At 44.9% G+C, this 10,857-nt stretch overlaps 2 protein-coding genes across 2 annotated transcripts; one reads left to right on the top strand and one right to left on the bottom strand.

The window, feature by feature from the left end:
- The first annotated feature begins 5,801 nt into the window (after nucleotides 1-5,801).
- Nucleotides 5,802-7,579, top strand: LOC141602270 (soyasapogenol B glucuronide galactosyltransferase-like). The gene has a single exon (XM_074422574.1). It carries the CDS (start codon nucleotides 5,930-5,932, stop codon nucleotides 7,409-7,411), a length of 1,482 nt encoding a protein of 493 aa, XP_074278675.1. The 5' UTR covers nucleotides 5,802-5,929; the 3' UTR covers nucleotides 7,412-7,579.
- Nucleotides 7,580-7,623: 44 nt separating this feature from the next.
- LOC141602264 (malate synthase) lies at nucleotides 7,624-10,619 on the bottom strand. The gene is made up of 4 exons (XM_074422570.1): nucleotides 9,811-10,619; nucleotides 8,953-9,278; nucleotides 8,443-8,773; nucleotides 7,624-8,356 (listed from the first exon to the last, which is right to left on the bottom strand). The coding sequence occupies exons 1-4, from the start codon at nucleotides 10,171-10,173 to the stop codon at nucleotides 7,718-7,720; spliced, it is 1,659 nt and encodes a 552-aa protein (XP_074278671.1). The 5' UTR covers nucleotides 10,174-10,619; the 3' UTR covers nucleotides 7,624-7,717.
- Between the last annotated feature and the right edge of the window lie 238 nt (nucleotides 10,620-10,857).

Genomic DNA, 10,857 nt, shown 5'->3' with positions numbered 1-10,857 from the left:
CCGCGACCAACAAAGGAAACATCCATGGTAAAATGACGGCCAACTGGGAAGGACCCTACAAAGTGGTTGAAGAAATGAGGCCGAGGACGGGCCGACAGACATGGAGGGAGTGCCTCTAATGAGCCATTGGAACACAGACAACCTAAGGAAATATTTCATATAGCGGCGGAGGTGTCCGGGACCGTTGTGGACACCCCAACGTGTGATTATACCTTATAAAAGTGATCCAAGTTTTCAAAATACTTGTCCCCTCCATAGTCATGCCAGAGTAGACACCGCGGCCAAAGCCGGGCAGTCACTACCGAAGTATAAAAGCGTATAAGCACTGTTGAGACGCAAATCTGACTGCCCCGGCCAATCCGGGAGTGGCAGAGGAAGCGATCAATATGTCTATAGATACGGAAAGCAGTCAAAACGTAAACTCGGTTGCCTCGGTCAAAGCCGGGAGTGACGAGGGAAACGCAACTTGCCAACAGCAGTTGATACTCGCCACAACGACCAACATGCTTAGGAACGTATAAGTACGGTTGAGAAACGCAAATCGGACGCCTCGGCCAGGCCGAGAGTGAAAGAGGAAGCGATCAACACGTCTACAGATACGAACGCTGTCGCGCCGTAACCCCGATTGCCCCGGCCAGACCGAGAGTGACGGGGACACAACGACCGATACGCTAACATGTTCACAACGGCGGTTGGGAAGCGCAAATCTGACGCCTCGGCTAAGGCCGAGAGTGAAGGAGGAAGCGACCGACACGCCAACATGTTTAAAGACGTTTAAGTACATTTGAGATGTGCATCCTAACTGCCTCGGCCAGGCCGAAGGTAAAAACAAAAAGCACTCAATATGTTAAAAACGCAAGGAGACAACTCAGGCGAAAATGAGATAAAGACCTCGGCCAAGCCAGAGGCAAAATAAACGAACTCTTATTAAAAATGTTCACAGATAAATACAAGAAAGAAGTCGACGGCCGTCCCCATAAGGATAGCCTAAACACTACCTACCAAAGTTCAACAAAAAAAGGAAAGGTACAGCAAAAGGTTACAGACAAAAGAATTGAAAGCGCCAAAAAAGATGGCAGGGAGGAAAGGCTCAATAGTTGGCCCCGAACAGTGAAACGTCGAAGGGCCGGGTGAATCCGGTGACGACCGCCCGTCTCCCTATGCCTGTTTCTGCTCACCATCAGCAGCAGTAACAGCATCACCATCAGTGGGCGACCCAGAAGCCGACTTGGTAGCTTCGGCTGCCTTTGCCCTCTCAGCTTCCTCCCTGGCCGCCTTCACCTTTTCAGCATGGGTCGCCTTCTCCGCAGCCTCCTCAGCGGCCTTCTTCGCCTCTGCATCCTCCGCAGCCTTTGCCTCCGCAAAGAACCGCCTTATCATCAAGCGGTGGTCAAATTTTTGCCACGGGAAGGAGCCTTCGGAAAGAGCTCCCGATTACTTCCCTGGTAGCTTCTTCGGCCTGGTCCCGGTATTGGGCGCACATGTTAGGGATGACGTCAGTTTGGAGCGTCTCAATGTCCTTCTCCCTCTGGGCGAGGATAGCCCTTGTATTCCTGTGCGCATTCGACTGAGCCATATACAGAGACTTCTATTCTTCCCTCTTCTCAACAAAGAAAGTCGAAAGCGACTGAAGCTTGTCCCGCTCCTCCCGCATGACTTAGCGGCGTCGGCCTCGCGGCCTCAACCTTGGCCCTCTCGGCTAGGACCGCCTTGTCAGCTTCCTCCCTAAGCTTTCGCTCAGCAAGGACCGCCTTGTCGGCCTCAACCTTGGCCCTCTCGGCCTCCTTCTTAGAGGCAGCAAGCTCGAGCCTAAGCCGTTCAAGCACAGGGGCAGCTTCAGCCATGACCTTTTCTTGCTCCATAATATGAGCACCGGCCATGTCAGCCCACTTCGCCAGCACCTTGATCAACCTTATTCCTTCCGCCCTAACCTGAGCGGGGGAAGGCTTCACGGCTGAGGAGTCGACGGTGACATTTTGATTGCCCGTCTGCATAGGCCGCTTCCCCATTTGCCGTTCAGTGAGAGGGGCAGCCGGCCGCGGTTGATCTACAAAAAATTCGGACAAAGCATCCATGTCAACATTCATTGACATGTCGGAAAGCCTGTCATCAGAAACGCCTAATGAACCAGCCAAATCTGAGCCATAGGTTAGATCCGTACCAGCCTTGGCCTTCTTGGTTGGAGGTCCCTTTTCTTTGCCAGCCTCGAATAATGGGCGGCGAGCAGACTCGGTCTCTTTTCTCTTATTTAAAGAAGGAGGAGGCTCCGCAACAGTGACCTCCTCCTCAACATCGATGACCACCTGCTGCTTTTGGACCACAGGGATTGAAGGCTGAGCCGGAATTGACGTCGTCGCCGCCATAGACGTTACCTTTGGTTTGCGGCGCGGCACGTTACTGGCAACCTTCGCCTGAGCCGCCGTCACATCCAGTGCCTTCAACTGCTGGTCCATGAGTTCGTTAGGAGCCGGTCTGCGATCACGCGGCAAGGCCTTAGGATGCAAATCAACAATTTTTCCGTCCTCGCCAAGTCCCAGCCTCTTGAGGATATCCGCAGACAGATCCGGGCCAAAACGGTCTATAAAAGAAACAAAGCAAGAGTTAAACGAAAGAAGATAAACCAAGGCCAAGATACAGAAACATAAAAAGCAAAGATGGGCCTCACACCGACCCCACTCACCCCGTTCGAGGGCCGGTATGAGGCCGACGTGGCGAGCGGCTCATCCCGAAGAATGATCTCGCGTCGGGGCATCCATCCCTTCGGCGTGCCATCCTTCTCGACCTCAAACAATTTGCATTGCCCGCTTCTCATCCTCATTAAGATAGACCTGCTGGCGTCCATCTTGAGCTTATACCGGAGACATATTTCTCACGCTCCCCGACTCTCACACCGCAAATTGACGCGGTCTTTGAAAGGACCAAGGCGTGGATAATCCTCCAGGAACCTCAATGTATACCCACCGCCCCTTCCGGTCCTTACAAGATGTAATTTTGGACACGGTAACGTAACCCGCTCTGTCTCGCACGCTGTACCACCCCGTGCCACCGGGGTTGACGGCCGAAGATGATGAAGCCGCGGAACAAGTTAACCGTTGGGACCTCCCCCTTAAAGAGACAGAGCCACACAAAGCCAATTATAGTCCTGATGGCCAACGGGTGAAATTGAGCCACGGCGACATTCATGGCTTTAATGATGGCCACAACATATGCATTCAGAGGAAACCGGAGCCCATACTCCGTGTGTCCGATGTACACGCCGATCTGACCCTTGGGAGGGCAACGAGACCTTCGACCCTCTGCAGGGATAACAATTTTATATTCCCTGCCGAAGGAGTAATGGTCCTCGAAAAGATCAGAACCGGAACAACTAGCGAACTTATTCGTCCAGGCACGATCAGGGTTGATCGAACAGGCGTCGCCGTGATCCAAGAGACGCGGCCTCCCCTCATCAGAATGAGCCCTTTCCTCATCATCACCATCATCATCAACATCATCATCATCATCCTCGAAATCCTCCAAATATTTTGGATCAATCTCAGGAGAAAGCGGCCTGGGACCCCCAACGGTTAACGCGGTGACAACCAGTGCCTCCTCTTCATCAGGACGCGACGGGGAGCCCCCCGGTGCAGAAGTACTAGGTCCAGCATCAGCAGAAGACATGACAACAATTACTTAATAAATAAAAGTTGAAAAATTTGTTTGTTTACCTTGGAAAAGTGTTACGCCGAGTAACGCTTTGAAGACTAGAGAGAAGTTTCGTTAAAGAAGGCTAGAGAGAAGAAATTTTTTTTGAGAAAGTGAATTTTTGGTGGCTAAAATCAGGGGCTAACTACTCTATTTATAGAGCAAAGCCCACGAAACGGACCAATCAGGCAAAGCCCATGAAGCGTCAACCAATCAACACCGAGACACGTGTCAAGCATGCAGCCATGGAATGTCAATCGACAAACAGTTACAAAACTTCTTCAACACGCTCCTTGACAGAATGACAACCGACGTATCTTCTTCAACACGATCCTTGGTATCTACTTGCCAAACGGCCCGCTGTTCAACCGAGCTTGGCGGCAAAGACGCCGGGGCAATCAAAAGCACAAAGACTCACAACCTCGGTCTCGGCCAACGCCATTTTCTTTTCCACATTTGATGTCCATTACACATCCATGTGGAGGGGGGATATGATACGGCCTGGGCAGAAGCAAGCCGAGGAAGAAGAAGCCGGGGAAGAAAATTTTACTTGCGCAGAATACGCTCAACACTCATCGAAGGTCCATACCACGGCATAGACTACGCTGGGGGCAAATTGATGGGGCATATTCTGCACCCGCTGACCGAGTCAACATATTGAGCAAGGTCAAAGATATCCACAGCAAGTCAACGTCTTAGACTGACCCTAACCGACGCGACTGTCGGCTGTCATTGGGTCTCGGCTAGGCAACTAGCCACGGCCGGGAGGCTTATCCGCGTACTCACATCCAAGACCCCTCGGCATGGAGTCAACGGGGCCCGCCGGCCTGCCATGGGTCCCTCGGCCGAGGGTAGAACGATCTTTCCACCGCTCCGCCACTTGGCCACTTGGCCACTACGTGACAAAAGGTGAAAGTCTATAAATACTCCACTTCTCTCATTGAGAAAAGGATCCCGAAAATAATCAATTAAACACACTAATCTGGTATAAACTCTCTTATCTCTCTACAATATACTTTGTGCCAAGTAACACACAACTTAATCTCTTTTAAGTTTACTGACTTGAGCGTCGGAGTGAGTTCGCTCGATACCAAGCCGAGCCCTCAGTTTGTTCATTGTTTCAGGAGAGGCCGAAAGGAAGAGTCAAGCAAAGTCATCATCCTTCAAGCTTACGTGGTAACAAATCTTGCTCCGGAATTACACCCGGAACAATAAATACTCGTATTTATACACAGAAAATCCTCAGAAAATCAAGAACAATAAAATGACAACTTTATATACACTACACAATATTCTCTATCGAGATTATCATCCAATACACAATACTTAAATTATGTATACAATACACAAATTATGTACACAATACACAATATTCTACCGAGATTTATAAATTGTCCTTTTAGATTCGTACTATATCGTTTTTACCGGATTTCTTTATAAGGCTAATACATATTTTAATTAGAGACCGTACATCTAACTTAAAATGTATTATTAATGTTATCAATTAGTTGCATGTAATACTTATTTACATTTAAAATTTTATTAATATTTCAAAACAGATATAATGTAACTTAAAAGTAAAGTATTCTTTCATGTTAGTAAACTTTCGTATACTTTCATGTTAGTTGTATCAAGTACTCCCTCCGTCCCGGTCATTTGTTGTCCTTTCGTTTTGGCACAAAGACCAAGGAAAGAGGAGAGGGCCAATTACTAATTGACAAGTGGAACAAATTGAATGTGAATGATCAAATTACTCATTAAGTTCATTCTTAAAATAGAAAGGACAACAAATGACTGAGACACCCCGAAATGGAAAAGGACAACAAATGACCGGGACAGAGGGAGTACATTTTAACATTAAATTAAAATCACATTCAATTTATACAAATAATATTAATTTCAAACACCTCTCTAGAAATACCACCTATAAAATTACCTTAATGTAACAAGGATTCTAAACTAGTTTTAAGTAGGTGGGGTAATACTTAACCCGTTTTATTATGAAGACTATACGAGAATTCCCTTTTGTTGAACCACGAGTACCACGAGTAACATTTATGCATTGTTGTTCCACGGGTCTCTCGAGGAATGCATACCTTCGTCCTTTGCTCCTCCAAAGTTTTCACATCCTCATTCTTCCTTTCATCTCCATTAAAAGCTTCCACAATCCACACTAAACACTCTTACTCCACTCCATCAATTTCATCTTCATATTCGTCTCCGTCTTCATTTTCATCAATTAAACATGGGATCTATTACACACGAAACAAATGAAGTACCCAAAACACCTCTTAAACTCGTATTCCTTACGCTTCCAATAGCAGGCCACATGTTACACATAGTCGATACAGCATCTACATTTGCCATGCATGGCGTAACCTGCATTATAATAACTACTCATGCAAACGTACCCTTTATTCAAAACTCCGTCCCAAAATCCGTCGCAAATATTAACGACTTTCTCAATATCCGCCTCCTCGATTTCCCTTACGAAGCCGTCGGTCTCCCACCCGGTATTGAAAACTTTAGTAATGTCACGTCTATTGACATGCGTCCGAAAATATCGGACGCGCTTAAGCTTTTACAAAAACCTACGGAGGACCTTATTAAGGAGATTTCTCCTGATTGTATTGTTTCTGATATGTTTTACCCTTGGACCTCCGACTTCGCTCGTGAAGTCGGAATTCCAAGGGTTGTGTTCCGCGGCACTGGGATGTTTCCCATGTGTTGTTGGAATAGTATTAAGAGTCACGTGCCGCATGAGAGCGTTACGAGCGACGATGAAAAGTTTACGCTTCCCGGATTGCCTGGGGATATTGTGATGACCAAGTCAACTTTGCCGGATTGGGTTCGGAACCCGAATGGGTATACTATGTGGATGAAGATGATTGACGCGGCCGAATCCAAGAGTTTTGGAGTTATCGTTAATAGTTTTACGGACCTTGAACGTGATTATGAGGAGTACTATAAGTTGGTGACGGGTTTGAAGGTGTGGACTATAGGTCCAATTGCGTTACACGTTGGTCGTAACGAGGACCTTGACGGGTCGGGCGAGTGGGTTGAGTGGTTGGATAAGAAGGAAGCTGGGTCGGTTATTTACGTGAGTTTTGGTGGGTCGGCTAAATTTCCAACCCACCAGCTTAAGGAAATCGCGGCTGGACTTGAATTGTCTGGCCGCGATTTTGTTTGGGTAGTGAGAGCGGGTAAGGATCATTCCGCGGAGGAATGGTCCCTACAAGAGTTTAAAGAAAAAATGAGGGAAAGTGGTCAGGGTTTGATTATCGAGGGTTGGGTCCCACAACTTATGTTCTTAGAACATACGGCTGTGGGAGCTATGGTGACACATGTCGGTTGGGGGACGATGTTGGAAGGGATTACGGCCGGGTTACCATTGGTGACGTGGCCGTTATACGCTGAGCAATTTTACAATGAGAGGTTAGTTGTTGATGTGTTGAAGATAGGAGTTGGTGTTGGGGTTAGTGAGTTTTGTGGGTTGGATGATATTGGCAAGAAGGAGACTATTGGTAGACAGAGTATCGAGGCGGCCGTGAGACTCGTGATGGGTGATAGCGAGGAGGCGGTCGCTATGAGGCAACGGGTGATGGAGTTGAGTGAGGCTTCTAAGAAGGCGGTTCAAGATGGGGGCTCATCTAAGGCTAATATACAAAACTTCCTCAATGATTTAACCATATTGAGGTCCTTGAGGAATGAACGTGTAAAATCATGAAGTTGTCGATCTTAGTTGGATTAAAATGTCGGAAAATTATATTTACGCGTCTAGAAGGAATATCGCCAATCGGATTTCATGTAAATTGCCATTGTTATAATAAGGTTTTAGAGATTAGTATGTTGTTCTGTTTTGTACTAAAATAAATGGGATCTCTTCAATTATAGATTCTTCATATTCAATTTGACACTCGACTTCAACCCAAATTCACGTTGCTCAAACACGGAGTATTATTGAGTACATGATAGTTCCGTTCATGAAACAGTCGTGTCTAACACTCTGACACGACTGTTTCATAGGAGATCCTTATGGATGAAGGGTGACAATGTGGTTATAAGCTTCAAGAGTGAGGAAATCATCCAGCTCTGAACACACACACTGCTTACGGAAAATCTCACAAGCTTCCGTGTATTTTCCCTTCTGAAACCTGTCAGTCCCAACCTCTTTCTGAACCCTCTCCATCTCCTCCTCGACAACCCGTTCAAATAGCTCTAGTGTGACCTTAACACCAAGCGCGTCCCCATCCAGTTCAGCTTGGTACTTAATCCACTGCCAGTTCTGAGCGCGACTAATCTCAGCAGTAGCTGCGTCCTCCATCAGGTTGTACAGGGGCACTGCACCTGAACCTGTAAGCCATGCTGCCAAGTACTGAATTCCAACTCGGGTGTTGAGTCGTAGCCCTTCCATAGTTCGGACCCCTTGAGGGGGTTGTAGCAGGTCATGTTCCGAGATGGTAGAGGCTCCGGGAAGGGTAATGGAGTTGATTTGGTTAGGTGACTCGCCCATGGTTGCATCAAAGACTTGTAGAATGGTTGGAATTAGGCCAGGGTGAGCGGCCCATGTTCCGTCATGCCCTGCTTCTGCTTCTCTTAGCTTGTCCTTTCTTACTAGTTCTAAGGCCAACTCGTTTGCCTCGGGGTTGTCCTTGATTGGTATTTGGGCTGCCTGTTTCAAAGAAAAATTCTTAATTCATTACCAACTGAAGCATGTCAAATAAATAATCACAAACTCAAGGGAGAAACAATGCATACCATGCCTCCCATAGCATGAACACCGCGCCTATGGCAAGTGTAGATGAGAAGATCAGAGTAAGTCTTCATAAAATGTTGAGTCATTCCGACCTGAACTCGATCTGGCACAAGACGGTCAGGGTGTGCCTGAAAAGTCTTGATGTAGCTGAATATGTAATCCCACCTTCCACAGTTAAGACCAACAGAGTGATCTCTCAATTCATACAGAATCTCATTCATTTGAAAAACTGCAGGAAGTGTTTCTATTAGTACTGTCGCCCTTATACTTCCTTTCTCGATTCCTACCATTTTCTCCGCCTTTTCAAAAACACTGTTCCATATTTTCGCTTCCCTGCATACAATCCAGTGTGTTATAATTAAATTGTTATAGAACGACTACCAAAGAAAAAGCGTGTCCTGAACTGCATTGACTGACTGCTACTTCACGATATAAGAAGCAAGCGCAACAGTAATAAATTAAGTTTCCGGTTATCAGATATGTAGACAGTATACAGTATACAGTATACTTGCCTAGAGTGTTCCAGCTTAGGCAGGTAGAAGAAAGGACCAAAACCATCACCATGTTTCTCGCGAAACTGAGTATAGTTATGATAGAAATAAAGCCCAAAATCGATAAGGCAGCCAGTAGCAGGGTGGCCATCAATAAGAATGTGTGCTTCTGGTAGATGCCAGCCACGAGGGCGAACAAATAGCTTTGCTGTTTGATCATTCAGCTTGTAAATCCGGTTCCTCGCCTTGTCGTCGAACGTGATCGTTCCGTTCACTGCATCTCTTAAGTTCACTTGTCCTTGCATTATGTTGTCCCAGCTTGGTGACAGTGCATCCTCAAAATCTGCCTGTATTTGTCCATCATAACCTTAGAGGTAAATAGAAGTAATTGTTCTTTGATATATGCATTAAGTTACTTCATGCGAAGTTAAATAAACGTAATTGTTCTTTCATGTACGCATTTTACTAAATCGATTAATATATTTATGTCTCACCAAAGTAGATTGATTTAACCAAAGAATGATTTTTCTGGTGACATATAAAGAGATGTTCTGTATTTATATGTCACATTGCAATTTCTTGTACAAATACTCTTTCTCCCAATCATTTGTTTACCGTTTTATCCATTGTAATTTGTGAGAGAATTTTAATTAAAGGTAAACAAATAATTGAAACGAAAGAGTATTATTAATTCGACCATATTTCAGTATGGAAATCATAGAGTGAGAGTGTGAGACCATATAACACGTACAAGTAAATGACAATAAAAATTTCAAAAAAATGAAAATATATGGTACAATACTTGCAAATGCGCGGTATTTAAAATGTCAACTAGATTAGTTAATAAAACCGTTAAAGGTTTAGATATAGTGGTCATACCATGAAGACCTTAGCCTTAGAATTAAGAGCATTGATGACCATCTTTCTCTCAGCCGGACCCGTGATCTCGACCCGTCGATCATTAACAGCGGGTGGTGAGGTAGCACACACCCAATCCTCTTCTCTAATATGTTTTGTGTCGGGATCAAACCCGGGCATACCCCCAGTATTGTACCTAGCCTTGGCCTCCTTTCTACAATCCAAGGCATAGTTGATATCGTCCTTAAACTCCCTCTCTAATTCAACAACAAATTGTAAGGCATCTTTTGTTACAACTTTTGCAAAATCTTCATCGTAATGACCTCGTATTTCTACCCCATTTGGTACGTTGTATTTGAAAGTTTGTGTTTCTTGGATATCCATTTTGTTGTAAGGAAATTGTGACTCTTGCTTGCCTCTTTTATATGGAGTATAAGGTGGGTTAGGTATTAGTTCTTGTTTCGCCGGATATCATCCTATTTAATTTGGATTTGAGCGGATACATCAATGGTAAAGCTCTTTTTTATAAATATTAATACGGTTGTATTCGCAGAGCTTAAACCTAATAAGCCTCTGTTTTTTCTAGCTTAATTTCAATTCATTTCAGTTCAGCTCATCTTTTTACAAATTAACTTTTATTTCAGTTATAGTGAATTCAGTTCCATTCAATTTAGTTTAGCTCCGATTAACCGAAAAAAACAAAACCTAACACTGATTAAGTTATAATAACTCCTTATTGTTAATGGATTAGGTATTAGTGGAAACATAAAACAAAATATGGTAGAGATAAATACGTAGGAATATTAAGATATATTGTGCATTTGTGTGTAGTATTGGTACTAGGAGGGAGTGTCGTCTTATTATTATTTTAATTAGATGAAGTTGATAGTGGATAGGCACGTAAGATGTCGCGGTATCAAATACCGGAGTATCAATGATGGGAAATTGGGAATGGTGCGTTTTTGGGTGAGTATTGGCCTTTTGTGCTTGGATTGAATCAACTACTAGTTTTAAACCCGTGCAAATTGCACGGGTTTGCAATTTAAACATTGTTATTAAAAATGATTT

Source organism: Silene latifolia, chromosome 1 (assembly GCF_048544455.1).
Source record: "Silene latifolia isolate original U9 population chromosome 1, ASM4854445v1, whole genome shotgun sequence".
Taxonomy (NCBI): domain Eukaryota; kingdom Viridiplantae; phylum Streptophyta; class Magnoliopsida; order Caryophyllales; family Caryophyllaceae; genus Silene; species Silene latifolia.
The sequence above is the reverse complement of the archived record's forward strand: the minus strand, read 5'-3'. Positions and strand labels throughout refer to the sequence as shown.

Excerpts from the sequence above, each read along its gene's own strand:
- LOC141602270 (XM_074422574.1), top strand. The coding sequence starts at position 5,930 with ATGGGATCTATTACACACGAAACAAATGAAGTACCCAAAACACCTCTT.
- LOC141602264 (XM_074422570.1), bottom strand. The coding sequence starts at position 10,173 with ATGGATATCCAAGAAACACAAACTTTCAAATACAACGTACCAAATGGG. Across the intron at positions 9,279-9,810 it reads CTAAGGCTAAGGTCTTCATG|GCAGATTTTGAGGATGCACT; the intron begins GTATGACCACTA and ends GGACAAATACAG. Across the intron at positions 8,357-8,442 it reads TTCATGCTATGGGAGGCATG|GCAGCCCAAATACCAATCAA; the intron begins GTATGCATTGTT and ends TCTTTGAAACAG.